Source organism: Biomphalaria glabrata, chromosome 10 (assembly GCF_947242115.1).
Source record: "Biomphalaria glabrata chromosome 10, xgBioGlab47.1, whole genome shotgun sequence".
Classification (NCBI taxonomy): domain Eukaryota; kingdom Metazoa; phylum Mollusca; class Gastropoda; family Planorbidae; genus Biomphalaria; species Biomphalaria glabrata.
Genome location: NC_074720.1, coordinates 27,857,455 through 27,875,102, shown reverse-complemented (window position 1 = coordinate 27,875,102; position 17,648 = coordinate 27,857,455). Strand labels below are relative to the sequence as shown.

At 34.6% G+C, this 17,648-nt stretch overlaps 1 protein-coding gene across 4 annotated transcripts; it reads left to right on the top strand.

Moving 5' to 3' along the window:
- The first annotated feature begins 1,114 nt into the window (after positions 1-1,114).
- LOC106061522 (very low-density lipoprotein receptor-like) lies at positions 1,115-17,542 on the top strand. Of its 4 annotated transcripts, XM_056045263.1 has the most exons (11): positions 1,116-1,516; positions 3,760-3,870; positions 4,623-4,733; positions 4,989-5,099; positions 9,394-9,510; positions 11,194-11,304; positions 13,254-13,364; positions 13,459-13,569; positions 13,807-13,917; positions 15,261-15,365; positions 16,969-17,542. In XM_056045263.1, the coding sequence occupies exons 1-11, from the start codon at positions 1,444-1,446 to the stop codon at positions 16,995-16,997; spliced, it is 1,101 nt and encodes a 366-aa protein (XP_055901238.1). In that variant the 5' UTR covers positions 1,116-1,443; the 3' UTR covers positions 16,998-17,542. The 4 variants fall into 4 exon arrangements, with proteins under 4 accessions (XP_055901237.1, XP_055901236.1, XP_055901238.1 ...); XM_056045262.1 differs by having other exon boundaries at positions 1,115-1,516; positions 15,264-17,542; XM_056045261.1 differs by having other exon boundaries at positions 1,115-1,516; positions 15,261-17,542.
- Positions 17,543-17,648: the final 106 nt, after the last annotated feature.

Sequence of the window (17,648 nt, the reverse complement as noted above, 5' to 3'; positions counted from 1 at the left end):
AAAAAGGATCGGTATGGTCAATCTGTAGGTCAAGTCTTATCAACAAATAGGTAGCACTGGCCAATAATAATACTGTGAGGGACATTTTAGTTGCAAATAGCACACGTACTTCTGTAATGGTCCTGATCTTCGTAAGATAATCTTTATGTTGAGTAAGATGTCTTAAACTTGTCACGGAGCTTCACCTTTTTGTTGTGTGACGCTAAAGTCGTCAAGACGATGTTTGGAAATTCGTTGAAATTTAAGTGTGGGGAGAATGTCTTCTTTCAAAAGTTGTGAGCCAACATTGCTGCAGACAACTCTTGAGAAAACATTTTAAAAGTTGTTATCCAACATTGCTGCAGACAACTCTTGAGAAAACATTTTAAAAGTTGTGAGCCAACATTGCTGCAGACAACTCTCGAGAAAACATTTTTAAAAGTTGTGAGCCAACATTGCTGCAGACAACTCTCGAGAAAACATTTTTAAAAGTTGTGAGCCAACATTGCTGCAGACAACTCTTGAGAAAACATTTTAAAAGTTGTGATCCAACATTGCTGCAGACAACTCTTGAGAAAACATTTTAAAAGTTGTGATCCAACATTGCTGCAGACAACTCTTGAGATAACATTTTAAAAGTTGTGAGCCAACATTGCTGCAGACAACTCTTGAGAAAACATTTTAAAAGTTGTGATCCAACATTGCTGCAGACAACTCTTGAGAAAACATTTTAAAAGTTGTGATCCAACATTGCTGCAAACAACTCTTGAGATAACATTTTAAAAGTTGTGATCCAACATTGCTGCAGACAACTCTTGAGAAAACATTTTAAAAGTTGTGATCCAACATTGCTGCAGACAACTCTTGAGAAAACATTTTAAAAGTTGTGATCCAACATTGCTGCAGACAACTCTTGAGATAACATTTTAAAAGTTGTGAGCCAACATTGCTGCAGACAACTCTTGAGAAAACATTTTAAAAGTTGTGATCCAACATTGCTGCAGACAACTCTTGAGAAAACATTTTTAAAAGTTGTGATCCAACATTGCTGCAGACAACTCTCGAGAAAACATTTTAAAAGTTGCTACTTGCAAGATGAAACAACGTCTTTATTTGAAATACTTTTGATTGATCCGAGATTGGGTGTCGGAGAAATAACGTGTTCAAACTTTTAGACACACAGAGGGAGTTGTTATCAACTTTGTAATGAAAACCCGAAATGAAACACAAAAGCTGGGTTACTGATCGGGAATATATGTTCTCATTGCATAGTATGTAGGTTCTTGGTTTGAAAAGGGCATGTGTCATATTCCTTCTGTATGCACCGCTAGACACACACTGTTGACACACAGGATCTGGGTCACATGACGTGGACGCATTTTAGGAGCATTTTAATTCTTTCTGCCATTGATTTCTCCTATTCTCTATTTTTAAAGATTAGATACATTTATACTGAACTCGAGAATGCTTGGAATCTACAGCAAAAGGTTGGCACTATGGTGTCTTGTGTTGATACACACTGGCTCAACAAAGTTAAGTATGTAAAGAATTAGTATTAATAATTATATTTTAGTACGTTTAATATATGTAGTAATTCACTTTCTTACTGTTACTATTATTATATTATTATTATTATTATTACTTATTACATTCTTCATATTCATAGGCATTCAATGAGCTAAGCTTAAAGAGCTAAGACTAACAGAGAGTCGGGCCTAACGGATGTAAAATTGAAGGTTAACCCAAGGAATTCTCTCATTTATTCCATGTGGAAGAAGTCCTTTCTTTTTCTTTTAGTTAGATGACCAAATGGCTAGAACATTGTTGCAATACTAATACAGAAATGGAACACTGCCTATTAATCTTGCTTATTTTTTTAAATGTATAAATTATGTGTATTGCGTACATACAGAATCCATTCTTCCTATAAAATATAATTTAAATTTAAAGATATTTCGTCACATGTCAGTAGCTCGCATAACAGAAAACACAACACATATATATATATATATATATATATATATATAAGTAAGGAAATAACAAAACCTTTTGCATAATCTTATGAAAAATATACAAAATAATACCCCCCCCCCAATCTTATTATTGTTTCTCTCTCCCTTTATTTTTACATTTGATAAATACTCTTAAAAAATAGTGCAAATAAGTTATTTTTAGGAACAATAAAATAAAAAAAAACAAAAACGGTTCGCTTTCGAAATTGTATAAGTTGTAAAATATCCTGAAGTGAGATTTTCAAATAGCTTTTTCTAGTTTTGAAATTGGACCAACTGACCAACTAAAAATAAGATTATGACCTATGGCTAAGCATAGGGCGAGCGAGATTAACGAACCTAATTGTCTGCTGAACAGAATAGTTTCACTAAAAGGTTCTTTAAAGCAGACTAATGTTTATTTTGTAATTAAATATTTCATTTTCCTCTCTTAAATAGTTTTTTTAAATAACTTCTATACAAAAAAGTTTTTGTTTATATTTCAGACTCACCAAACTCTTTATAAAAGTCTGATAGGATTGCCTTGAATAAGTTAGAGCGTCGCGAATTGCTATTTCACTGCGCGTTTTACACTGACTTGTATACTAACTGTCTTATCTTATAAAATACAGACGTTACTTTAAAAGAGAAGATGATTACTATGCGCTAATATTTTAAACGTTGTTTTCAGTACGCCATTTCACCGATGGGAGGGGTGGTGGTCTCGGCCCACAGTTTGAGAACTGCTGGATTAACAAGATGTTATTCTTTACGTTCTAGTTACGTCAACAACACTGCTGTTCAATCCTTTCAATAAAATGTGAGTCAGGTCAATCACCGATAACGATGAAAAAAGATCTCTTAGTAATTCTACATTTGGCTCCTTGCTGCTGAAATAAATAGCATCAAAAAAAGAAAGTACAATTATTCATGCATAATAAAGTTTACAAACAACTAACAAAAGTAATATTTAAATAACTGTAAATCTTATTCGCAGGTTGTGGCTATACTGTCCGTTGACTTGTTTATTTTCATGCAATCACATGTACAAAAAACTTTCCGAGATATAATTAAAACTCTTCAACGTAAAATTCGAGATGCGTTGATCTTTGTGTACATTGATTGTAGACAACATCACACACCATTAAAATCTCCTGCACACTTTTGATAAATGGCTGGCCTTCCTTATTCCTGTGAAATCACCAGACATCGCAGGGCTACAACCTCTCAACCCAACTCTTTGCAGATTTCTTCATGTCATTCCAGTATCCCCAGCCGTGCTGATGACCGACCTCTTGCTTGGCCTGCCCACCTTTCTCTTTCCTTGCTGATTCCAATCAAATGCCTGCTTTGCCTTGGATCTTGGTGTTCGCAGGCTTTGCCCTCTATCCAGCTTCTATTTCCTATGGGTAAAAATTTAATGTATAAATAAAATAACGTAGGCTCCATGACAGACATAAACACAAAGAGTTAAAAGGACAAAGTAATCGAATAAAGTTTTGAACAGATAGATCGTAATGTTCTTCTTGAATGTAGTGAAGCATGTTGTTTGTACAAGATCAATGGGGAGCGAGCCCTAAACCTTTGGACCTGGGGATGAAAAGCACACGAACCGTAACTTTTGAGGGAGAAACATGGCACAACGAGAAGCATTGGCTCCATGGAGCGTATGGCTAACCGATAACCTTAATTTCTAGTTCTACTTAACCATATTTGTTTATTAAGCTTCTGTTTTATTCACGTATTCCTAACATTCAATGCACAATGTTACTAAACTATTCCCTCATAGCTACCTGTTCTACCTATACCTGGCGATGCAAGGATGGTGACTGCATACCTCTGAGTGACCGGTGTGACGGTTTTAAAGATTGCAAGGATCACAGTGATGAAGCCGGTTGTGGTGAGTGAAATAATAGATAGACTGGACTTCACTAAGCTGGAGTGGACGAGACTAGGCTGGACAAGTTAGACTACACTACACTATATATGATTATACTAGACTAGACTAGACAGATATAGACACTCTATCTTTTTTTTAAACTAGAAAATACTGCATTCCTCATAATCTTCGGATTAGACTAGACTAGACAAGATTAGACTTGACTAGACTACAGTGCATTCAAACCTAAGTAAAACGTTAAGCATACTGAATATATCTAAAAATATTTTCTCTTAAAAAAAAAAGAATTCTCAAGCCAAGCTAACTATTACTTGGTATCAAAACATCGTCAGGGCTTGGGTTAACAATCAATCTGTTTGTAAATATACAATAACGAAAAATAATATTTTATATCTGTATTGTATTTTTGTTCGGTATTGTTGGAATTGTATTTCAGTACATTTGTTATCCTATATATTTATAATGTGAATATGACTGGTGTACTCTATCTCTCTCTGGATATATATATCTTGTGTCCTTTCACTTTTCACTAGTTTACAAACTCTCACGTGACTAAAAGAATTAAATCCTTGATACTCTCTAATCAACACAGAACCTACAACTCTTCTTTCCAGTTGTCGACTGCTCTGGTCTCTATTTCTATATTCTTTTACTTTCCAGTTGTCGACTGCTCTGGTCTCTATTTCTATATTCTTTTACTTTCCAGTTGTCGACTGCTCTGGTCTCTATTTATATATTCTTTCACTTCCTAGTTAGTTGCTCTTCCAGTACGTTTAGGTGTGCTAATGGCAGGTGTATATTGAACAAGTACAGGTGTGATGGCGGAAGTAATTGTGGCGACCAAAGTGACGAGGTTAATTGCAGTAAGTATGACGTCTAAGCTAACATTAAATTTGATTTAAGTAATAGGTCCGAGTGTCAATCGAAAACTAATTTTAATATAATATCAAATACATTTGTATACATCATAGACGTCTTATTTATTTATTCTGCTTTAAAATTATACATTGCTACTTTAAATTACTGCTAAGATTTTTTAAAAATATAGTTGTTTAGAAGTACTAATTGTCTGATTTGGCGTAAATATAATTTATATCGTGTGACTTCTTCTCTTACAGCTAAGTGTTCTGAACTGGCCTGGACTTGTAGGAGTGGTCAATGTATTGGCACCAACTGGAGATGTAACGGTTACATCGACTGCTTGGATGGAAGCGATGAAGAATATTGCTGTAAGTGTTAACAAAACATTTGGTTGGTCATTAGTTCAATAAATTTGGTTGGTCTCTACGTCAGGTCATTAGTTCAATAAATTTGGTTGGTCTCTACGTCAGGTCATTAGTTCAATAAATTTGGTTGGTCTCTATGTCAGGTCATTAGTTCAATAAATTTGGTTGGTCTCTACGTCAGGTCATTAGTTCAATAAATTTGGTTGGTCTTTACGTCAGGTCATTAGTTCAATAAATTTGGTTGGTCTCCACATCAGGTCATTAGTTCAATAAATTTGGTTGGTCTCTACGTCAGGTCATTAGTTCCATCAATTTGATTGGTCTCTACATCAGGTCATTAGTTCAATAAATTTGGTTGGTCTCTGCGTCAGGTCATTAGTTCAATAAATTTTGTTGGTCTCTATGTCAGGTCATTAGTTCAATAAATTCGGTTGGTCTACACATCCGGTCATTGGTTCAATAAATTTGGTTGGTCTCTGCGTCAGGTCATTAGTTCCATCAATTTGGTTGGTCTATACATCAGGTCATTAGTTCAATAAATTTGGTTGGTCTCTGCGTCAGGTCATTAGTTCAATAAATTTGGCTGGTCTCTACGTCAGGTCATTAGTTCAAAAAATTTAGTTGGTCTCTACATCAGGTCATTAGTTCAATAAATTTGGTTGGTCTCTACATCAGGTCATTAGTTCAATAAATTTGGTTGGTCTCTACGCCAGGTCATTAGTTCAATAAATTTGGTTGGTCTCTACATCAGGTCATTAGTTCAATAAATTTGGTTGGTCTCTACATCAGGTCATTAGTTCAATAAATTTGGTTGGTCTCTACATCAGGTCATTAGTTCAATAAATTTGGTTGGTCTCTACATCAGGTCATTAGTTCCATCAATTTGGTTGGTCTCTACATCAGGTCATTAGTTCAATACATTTGGTTGGTCTCTACGTCATGTCATTAGTTCAATAAATTTGGTTGGTCTCTATGTCAGGTCATTAGTTCAATAAATTTGTTTGGTCTCTACATCAGGTCATTAGATTTGTTTGGTCTCTGCGTCAGGTCAATAGTTCAATAAATTTGGTTGGTGGTCATTTGTTCATTGACTTTAGTTTTGTTTCCTGATGGCATCTATCAAATCGCTTAGTTCATTGAAGCATCTTTTTATTGCAAAGATTTTATAAAATCACTGTATCTGTCTGTCGAAAGGTTTGTACACGTTATTTCTCCCACACCCAAGATTGTATTAAGTCGAAATTTTGCATAATTATTTCATTTGCCTGACAAAACAAGAATGTTTGGTATTTTGAACAAGAGAACCCATACAACATCCTAAACACCATCCTGAACCAAACTCACCAACCACTAGCCAGATCCACTCCTGTTAAACCTAAATCTACTAAAATTAATACAACAGCCTCACTAAACAAACCTACTAAAGAAGTAATACCAAAATACCTTAAAACCTTAGTTATAAATTTTCAAAGCATTAGGAACAAAATAGCAAACTAAGAAATTTTATTAGAATGTGAGAAACCAGACATAATTGCAGGAACAGAAACTTGGCTACATCCTGAAATTTATAATGCAGAAATTTTCAATAGTAATTATGAAATTTTTAGAAAAGATAGGGCTGATAATCATGGAGGAGTTCTTTTAGCAATAAAAAACACTCTTATAGCAGAAGAAATTACCTTACCTAACTCAAAAAATGTAGAATCAACATTTTGTAAAATTAATACCACCTCAACATCCCTAATAATAGGCAGCATTTACAGACCACCAAATTCTAGTTTAGAATACATGCAGGAACTATGTAATCAGATTACTACACTTAAAGAGACAAATAAAAATGCAGTTTTTTGGATTATGGGTGATTTCAACCTACCTGATATAAATTGGAAAACACTAACCATAGATAAACACCAAAACTTTGAGAACATAAATGAGCTTTTCATAGAAATTTTACACAACCTAAGTTTAGATCAAATCATTAAAAAGCCAACTAGATTAAACAACACATTAGATCTCTTCTTAACCAACAGACCTGGATTAGTAGTTGATTATGAAATTATCCCTGGTCTATCAGACCATGAGATCATAAAAATACACAGTCAGATAAAAGTAGTAGCCAATACAAAACCCAAAAGAAAAATCTTACTCTGGAATAAATGTAACCTGACACAACTACACCAAGCTGCACTAAACTTTCAACAAACATTCTTATTAGAAAAAGGCATTAACCAACCAGTCGATGACCTCTGGAATTTCATTAAAAACCATCTTAAAAGCATTATAGAAAATCATATACCAACTAAATACACATCAAACAAAATAGATAAATGCTGGTTTAATAATAGACTAAAGAAGCTTTGTAAACAGAAGGTAAACCTATATAAAAAATTTAAAGAAACTAATGCAGAAAGAGTTTACAAAAAGTATATAAAAATTAAACACTTAACCCAAAAAGTAAGCAGACAGCTGCAGAGTGAATACATAAACAATGTAATATCTAAAGATAACAACAAAAACCTATGGTCATACATTAAGTCTAAGAAAATGGAAACAACAGGCATAGCGCCATTAAAAGATGAACATAACATAATACATAATGATAATGAAACTAAAGCAAACATCCTAAACAAATACTTTGCATCAGCATTCTCAGCCCCAGGAGACAAAGACATATTACTGAATTTGAACCAAGTAAACAACATAGAAGATATAGTAGTACAAGAAAATGGAATTCAAAAACTATTAGCCAACACCAAACCAAATAAAGCTTCTGGACCTGATGGTATTCCAGCTAGATTACTCAAAGAACTAAGCAATGAGCTAGCCCCAGTGTTCAAAATACTCTTTCAGGCTTCACTTAACCAGGGCAGAGTACCAAAGGACTGGAAAGAAGCTAATGTCACCCCCCTATTTAAAAAAGGAGAAAAATCTGACCCAGGAAACTACAGACCAGTATCACTTACCAGCATCACATGTAAAATCCTAGAACACATAATATGTAGCAACATCATAAACCACTTAGACAAACATAATGTCCTCACACCATACCAACATGGCTTTAGGAAATATAGATCATGTGAAACACAACTAATAGGACTAATTGATGATTTTTCAAAAGGTTTAGATAATAGTGAACAAATAGATGCTATCTTACTAGATTTTTCTAAGGCTTTTGACAAAGTACACCACCATAGTTTGCTTAAAAAATTAAAATATTTCGGCATTAATGGTTCACTGCATCAGTGGATTAAAGATTTTCTGATAGGGAGAGAACAAACTGTAATAATAAATGGCTCTAAATCAACACCGATAACAGTAAACTCAGGTGTACCACAAGGAACAGTATTGGGTCCACTACTATTTTTAATTTACATAAATGATTTACCAAATTGCATATAATCTTCAAATACAAAAACAAAATTTAATAAAATACTCTGAAAGACACAAAGATAAAGGCACATTCCTCGTCCCATATGCTAGGACAAATTTGTACAAACACTCCTTCTTCCCTAGTGCTATTAGAGCATGGAATGGGTTGCCTGAGCTAGCCAGGAAAACCAGTGACTTGGCTGAATTTAAGTCATTGGTTAATATGCATGACTAAATGCATGACGCGTTGGACGTAATCATCTTCTTTTTTGAAGTAACGTCTGTATTATATAAGATAAGATAAGATAAGAAAGAAATCTTACTTGACAAATGTGGTGGTATAAGTTGAATTAGTTCCCTTGAGGACTAATCTTGAGTGAACATTTCTTTCTTACATTTAAAAAACGATCATGTAGACATTCACCAAGATCCCCCCCCCCCCATTTTCTTTCCCCCCCCCCACCACCCCCCCACCCTTTCCCAACTGGTCCAGACAAGTGTCAGGATCACAGCGAATTGGGAAAGCTAAACAAAAACAATTGATACAAATATTTCTAATCTCAGAGATTTATTATGTCTATGTACAGAGGATACTAACATGACTGATCCAAACCAACTGATACAATAATTCACGTAATATAAGATTTGTTTGTTTTTTATAAAGTATTTTTTATTATTTATTTCTTTTACATTAAAAACTCGAGAAAAAAAACCCAGAAACTAAAGAGATCCTTGAATCATACTTTGAAACAAATACAGAAACACAAGCTAGAAATAAACTACTCAGAAATACACAAAAAGTACACAGAGTTCTAGCGTAAAATAAAATGAGTGTCTGCATCAATGTTGATTGGTATAAATAAAATACTTGTATAGTTAGCAAATAAGAAAAATAAAAAAAAAAAACAACCCTTTATTTTGTTTACAGCTTCCTGCAAGCCTGCAGCCTGGTTATGTAACAATGGGAAATGTATCAAGCATCAATACAGATGTAATGGAGACAACGATTGTGGTGATAAAGATGAAAGCGATGAAATAAACTGCAGTAAGATATGAGTTACATCCCTTGAAGTTATGACTTACATCTCTTGACGATATGACTTACATCTCTTGAAGATATGACTTACATCTTTTGACGATATGACTTACATCTCTTGACGATATGACTTACATCCCTTGAAGTTATGACTTACATCTCTTGACGATATGACTTACATCTCTTGACGATATGACTTACATCTCTTGACGACATGACTTACATCTCTTGACGATATGACTTACATCTCTTGACGATATGACTTACATCTCTTGACGATATTACTTACATGTCTTGACGATATTACTTACATGTCTTGACGATATGACCTACATCTCTTTAAGATATGACTTACATCTCTTGAAGATATGACTTACATCTCTTGAAGATATGACTTACATCTCTTGACGATATGACTTAAACCTCTTGAAGATATGACTTACATGTCTTGACGATATGACTTACATCTCTTGAAGATATGACTTACATGTCTTGACGATATGACTTACATGTCTTGACGATATGACTTACATCTCTTGAAGATATGACTTACATCTCTTGAAGATATGACTTACATGTCTTGACGATATGACTTGCATCTCTTGACGATACTACTGTGAAGAGCTTTCAGTTACTTTATTTTATTCTCTCTTCCATTGCCTGTCATTATCTGCCGTCCTACTTATTTGGTGAGTCACTCTATTTGGTCTATAATGCGCTAATTTTTTGCAATTCTAATTCAGAATTTTTTTTTTAAACTTTACAGTCCTTTAAAATTGTTCATTGGTAAATATGAGTTTGTTGTAGGGGAAGGGAATTGAAAAAAAACACACATTACTTTGTTAATATTTTTTAGTTTGCATTTATATTTTAGAATTATCTGAAGTTTATTATTTCTAGTTGGCCTATAGACTAATATTAATTTATGTACACTGTTAGCAGTTTTGAATAAAAGAACAGTTTCACATACAGTCCAAATATATATAACAAACTTCAGCAATATTTTTCAGTTTTCAAAATCTTCTGAGACCTTTTTCTCTAGAAAGTTAACGCACAATAAAGGATGTAACAAATTGCAATTTTCCCTGAATACTCTTCTAATTGATACTAATTATTAATTACTAATTTTATTCAAACATTTCTCAACTGATATCCATAACATGCTGGAAATTTCCACTCTCAGAGCCTCTTGGTGTATACAGCTATGATATCTTAAAACTACTCAGAAGAGGACAATCGGAATTTTTTAAAAGCAAGATGACAGTTCCAGTAGCTCTGCCAGTCATTGAGGGTTTTATGTTAGGAATTCTAAAAATAAATTTGAATGATATTCTAGAATGACTTTGATTACTGAAATATGTCTAAACATCTGGTTCTTACTTAGATTGACGGTTACGGCCAATAAGTTCTTGAAAACTGTTGAAATTATCATCGATTCCTCTAATTAAATAAAAAAGCTTAACTAGGTAACATCAAACATGTCGGCAGATTTGTCAAATGACTTACGAAAAGAGATTATTAATTAATTCACCAAAAAATCTTGCGTTTAGTTAAATTAAGTTATTGGAAAGTGTCTGCTTAACTGTTACTTAGAACGAACATGTTTTCTTAAAGACAGCATGAGACAATGCTTTGGGTAGTATTATATATATATATATATTGTTCTAAAGGTCTTGTTCTTCTGTTCTCCAGATGATTGTCAGCCAGGAGTGTGGCGGTGCATGACCAAGAAATGCATCAACAATGACGACAGGTGTAACGGGGACGACGACTGTGGTGATGATAGTGATGAACAGAACTGCAGTAAGTCACACACGTTCTTGTTGTAAAACTATTTCTATAATCCTCAACACAAATATTTGTTCATAGTTTTGAAAGAGTGTCACACGTTACATGCATACATCCATACAATACAGCAATCTAAATGAAAGGAAATGGTGAAGAATATATGTTGAGACCACGCACCCCTTGGTGGCCAATGCAGTTGGTATTACTGTCAAAAAAAGTTTTTTATCTTGAAGGTCGAGTAAATAGATGACAAGAGATTCATGGCTAGTTTCCTGGTCAAAATTAGCCCCTTTATATATGAGAGTAAAGAGTAATATCTATATATTCATCATTTCCTCGCATTGAAACATCATATATAAGAAACACAAAATAATGCTGCCATGCTAGACGTTTTCTAATCAAACAAGTGACTTGGCAGAAATTTATTCATTGGTTGATATGCATGACTAGATGCATGACGCGTAGGACGTAATCATCTTCTTTTTTGAAGTAACGTATGTATCATACAGGATAAGATCCAGATTGAGTGACGAAACCAAACCTATAAATGATTTAATTAGGCAATTCCTTTACGCTAACGATGCAGCTATTGTTGCTGAATATGAATCTGTAACCCAGCTTCAGTTACTAATTGCCAGATAGCTGCATGCCAGAAGTTTGGCTTTAAAAATTTATCGAAGCAAAACCAAAATACTAGTTTGAAACACAAGCACCACGCTACACGTGACCATTTATGAAAAACTTCTAGAAATAGTTGACCATTCGAGTTCATTTGAGTTACCTTTGTTCCATCACAAGACTACTGAACATCATTATCAAAGGCACAATACTTGGAACAATACTTTGCTGACTATCAATAACAAAGCCCTAGTTTACTGGACCTGTTTGATGAGCACTCTGCTATGTGGTAGTGAAACATGGTCAACCTATTCTTGGTAAAAAAGAAGCTTAATATCTTCCAGCTCCGATGTTGAAGGCAGATTCTTAAAATAAGTGTTAATACAAAATAACCCTCGAGGAAGCCCTTCAAAGAACAGGGTTTCAGTACATCCGCACTGTTATCAACGGTAGATGCCTTGTCTGGCTTAGACATGTTCACATAATGCTCAAGGTTGACGCCCAAAAGATATAATGTATGATTATCTAATACAAGGCAGTATAGCTACAGGTCTTCCATTCCTAAGATATTATGGTGTATGCAAGCACGACATGAAGCCCTTGATAGATCCACATGTAGGGCAAGAATAAAGGAAAGATACTTGTTCGCATATAGCGAACTCACTAGACGTAGGAATTCTGAACACCCTGGTGATTACAAATACCCAACCCGTGATCGCAGTTGTGTATCTAGAATTAGCCTCTTTAGTCACATGAAAAGTTGCAAAGGAAATAGATCACTTTAATAATGCTTGTCGTCGAGTCCGAAGATAAGTGAGGAATGCAGTATTTCCCGTGGCTACGCAGCCCCTGCTTTGACATACATATTTTGTCACATCCAGGGCAAGTATAACCATTGTTAGCCGGTAGTCGAATTAGATTTTCTTTTCGCCGTCTGCGTCTGTCCTCGGCAGCGAATTTTCTTTGGAGATCACTTTATGAGACGCACGATGTGAAATAAATTAAAATGTTGAAAATAACTTACAAGATCGTAACAGAGCAAACATTATAACATTGTGCTGTTGAAATCATTATAGTAGAACTTACTGATAATTTCATATAGATGTCATTTAGAGGAGTCAACTAGAAATGAATAAACACTTGTCTAAGAAATTTAAATTTCATTGTATTCTTGTAATGCCACTACTGACTAAATTTTACCATTAGTAGATAAAAGGACAATATTAAAAAGATTAAACTCATGTTTTGGCTTGCAATAACTTATTTGTACAAGTAACAAATCTCGTGAAACAAATACTGAGTGACTCTCTGACACTAAGCTCACTTTTTTCTCCCATTGAACACAGCGGTCTGTCAAGCGGGCTCGTGGCAATGTGACAACAGAAAATGCATCAAGAGTCGACACAAATGTGATGGTGATGACGATTGTGGAGATGAAAGTGATGAGCGGTATTGTGGTGAGGATGTTTTATATTTAATACAGCGGGCCTCAGTGTCACTGATGTCATCCACGTTTAATTCTGTTTGGGTTTTATTTTCATTTGACAACAGAGACTTGTAAAAGTACATCGTGGCTATGTAACACAGGTCTTAGATGCATCAACCACAATAAAAAATGTGACGGCTACAAGGACTGTCCAGATAACAGCGATGAAAACTGTAGTAAGTTTATTTGATTTCATATTTACTCTGAGCATTCTTCTGTTCAATTTCTTTCCCATACCAGAGCTGGACTTGTATATTTACCAAACTGTCCACACATTAGTGTATTCTAATATTTCTTTGTAATGGTCCTGATCTTTTAATATCACAATAAGCTAAATATGTACACAATTTTGTCATTCCCTGCAAAACGTATAAAATATAACAATCTCACTACATTTTTTTATTTTAATTCAGCTGTCTGCAATGCAGGAGTAGACCGCTGTGAGGATGGAACCTGTTTATCTAGAAACTTAAGATGCAATGGAGTAAAAGATTGTCTGGACAACAGTGACGAGGTGAACTGTGGTCAGTCATGGATGTATCTTCCAACTATATTTTTTGCCACTTTCTGGTCCTCTTCTTGGGGCTGTTGGCTAGAAATAAAGTCGACTTAACCAACAATTGAAATGCATGAATTAAGACGTTGTCTTCGATTAATGGATTAATGCTGAGTACAATAATTCAAGCGACCACGCAGAACTAGTAGCGACCAGTTGTCACGTCTGGTACAGATAAAGCTGTTGTCCGTGCATATTTTAGGCAAGGGATTTCTTTGGGTCTCAAATGTATATCTCAGGACCTTTGTGATAGCTTTCCAGTTATATCTTTCATGGACAATATGCCGCCAGTTGCTATATAGCGCTTTCGGCTGTGTGTGTGTGTGTGTGTGGGGGGGGGGGGTACTGGACTTCTTTTAAGTCGCCCTCCTTAAAGCTCGTCAAAAAGATCGACTTTGGCATGCAATCATACCCCATTCGGAACAGATGTCAGAGTAACCGTAAATGTCGATAAGTAAAAGATAACTCTTGACAGCCCACACCGGTGTCCTGCGGAACATGTTTCTTGTAAGGTAGTCTAGTCTAACATATCAAGAGCAGATTTGTATAGTGTTTTTTTTTATCATAGACAACTACATTTGATCAGTTTGCAAACGTTGTCACAGCATGCTTCTTATTTCTCACTTGGTCTGCATCCGTTTGTTCACAGCCTTATTTCAGAATGTCTATGACACAGAGCAGCGTGGCTTCACTTTGTATTCTTGCCATTTAGAGAGAAACAGCCAAAAGTTTTGAATTAGATGCAATGGTTACTGACTTTGTTAGCAAATAATGGTAGAATATTTATTGTTAAACAATGAACGTAGAATTTTGTTTCAGAACACCTCCATTTTTTCTTTTTGACTCCCGATAACCAAATAGAGCCCCCTTATTTTGCCCAGAGCCCCCCTACCACTCCTTTGGCTCCCAGCGCCCACTATTTTCATGACATCGCCCGTCCCGCGGGGGCGTTATCACTCCCGTTGAAGGTTTAAAGCAAAAGTATCTATAAGTTATGCTTTTTTTCTCTAGTAAACTTACCATCAATCAGCAGCTAACTTCTTTCTTTAAATTAAAACTTTTATTTTATATTCAGAATTTTTCAAGGTCTTGAATTCTATGATAAATGTCTGTACTAGCATCATTGTTTAACATCTAACACCTAATAGTTGTCTATTAAAAATATTAAATAGAATAGATTGAGCATCCGCGTTTGTTCAGCTGATAATTTTTTAAGGTTTAAATAAATAGGCGATACAAACAATAATCTTTATACTCGTGAAAATTGTTTAATCTGTTTCTTTCAATTTAATTGTTTTGATTGTGTAATAGCAGACGACACAAATCACATCCAGTATTTCCTGGGAGCTGCTGGTCTGTTACTACTGCTAGTGATTATCGTTACCTTGGGAATACTATGTAGAAATCGCAGAAAAGGTGAATTATTAGTACTTGTTAGTAAAAAACAACAACATTGAATAATATATTAAAATACTTAACAATAAAAATCAGTGTTGTCCTTATGTGTTTATAAAGATAGACTATACGACTACAAAATGCATTTCACATTGATGTCTGATGTCTTTGAATGATAATTCTTTTCTAATTGATTTGCTTGACTTTTTTTTAGCTGCCCCCGAAAGGGGAAATGACGCTATTAGTTTTGTGTGGAATGTCTGTACGTCCGTCCATCCCGTTTAGATCTCGCAAACTATAAAAGGTAGTGCAACTCCGACATCATAATATTTAAACCATTCAAAGTTCTGATGCAACGGCTACTTTTTTCTTTTCTAAAAGTGCAAAATCTAATTTTTGTATTCACTTATGCAAGCAGTTTTTCATAAAAATACACAACTTTTACAACTTTACCTTTACCTATCCCTTAGTCTGTTGGACCGTTGGGGCACCTGACATGATGTGTCGACCTTCTTTCTCCATTCTTCCCTTTTTTTTGCCTTGTTTAGGACCTCTCTCAATGGCAGGCCTGTCCATTCTTTAATGTTGTCCTCCCATCGCTTTTTCTGTCAGCCTCTTCCTCTTGCCCTGTTCCCTGAAGGGAGGTCTTTGCGAGCCCCGTAGATCTTGTAATGTGGCCAAAGGTTTTAAGCTTTTAACAACTATATACTATTAATTCTGTATAACATTAAATGCTCTTTAATAGAGAATGTACCTATCTACAATATTTTTTTACACATTTATGGTAATGGTTTTAGATTTTTTGTCAATTTTGTTTTACATTTCTTTTTTGTAAGTTAAATAAGTTCCGTCATACTAACTACTAAATTTAAACACAAAAAAATGTTTACTTTTTTTTAAAGAGAAAATATCTATTTAGTATGCATATAAGTTATAATTTATAACAACAATTAATAAGTAGTTTTTCATATTATCGCGTGAACTGCAGTGCCACTCTATGATGACAACACACTTAACTAAAGGAAATATTTTTTTTTACGGAAATGTTTTTTTCTTGAGGATTTGAATAAGAGATTGACCCTTTACAAAACAATTAGATCAATTAGATATTCATTATAAGACATCAGTTAGGTCAGGTTCACATCTAAATTCACATTCACTTTCACCTATCATTTGGTCTGCTGGACCACTGGGGCACAACACAAGATCTGCCAACCTTCTTTCTCCATTCTTCTCTGTCATTCGTCTTTGATAGAATTTCATTCTGATATTCTTTCTGAAAATATTGAAACCTGCCTTTTACCTGCCTGGGTGGACCACTTCGGAGGCCGATTTTGAGTTTGTAAACTGTCTTTGTAACTGTGTTTTATAATGATGTGATTGTTTTAAGATAATTTTTGAAGGACGTTATATAGGTTCTTGAATGTGTATAAATGTTAGGACTGATTGGTAAGTATCAAAACTATTTACGATTGCTCAATGAAGATGCGTGTATTCTGAAATTATATTTAAAAAAAAAACGGAATGCGTTTTATCTATTTGAAGCTTTGGTCATGTTTTTTTTTTTTTTTTAAATTTTCCTAATATTTGTAATTATAGAACTTTTTCTATGTCTATTAATTAGGTACCGGATACAAATACGCAGCAATGTGAGTATTCAATCACAGGCTCAATAAATTGACAGTATCTCTCTGCTCTCTCTCTCTCTTTTTCTATTCCATTGTGCGTCCCTTACAGTTTCTCTCTTTCTCTATTACTCTCATTCTGTCTTTCTCTCTCTCTTTCTTCTGTCTCTCTTTCTCTTTATCCTTCTCGTTCTCGCCCATAATCTCTCTTATTCTCTTTCTTTTTAAATCTTTCTCTCCATTTTCCTATTTTTCTCTTCCTCGCTCTTTCCCTCTCTCAATTTCTCTGTCTGTCTTTCTCTCTGGCTCTATTTCTGTATCTGTTTCTATCTATTTCTCTGTCTGTCTTTCTCTCTGGCTCTATTTCTGTACCTCTTTCTATCCATTTCTCTGTCTTTCTCTCTGGCTCTATTTCTGTATCTGTTTCTATCTATTTCTCTGTCTGTCTTTCTCTCTGGCTCTATTTCTCTGTCTGTCTTTCTCTCTGGCTCTATTTCTGTATCTGTTTCTATCTATTTCTCTGTCTGTCTTTCTCTCTGGCTCTATTTCTGTATCTGTTTCTATCTATTTCTCTGTCTGTCTTTCTCTCTGGCTCTATTTCTGTATCTGTTTCTATCTATTTCTCTGTCTGTCTTTCTCTCTGGCTCTATTTCTGTATCTGTTTCTATCTATTTCTCTG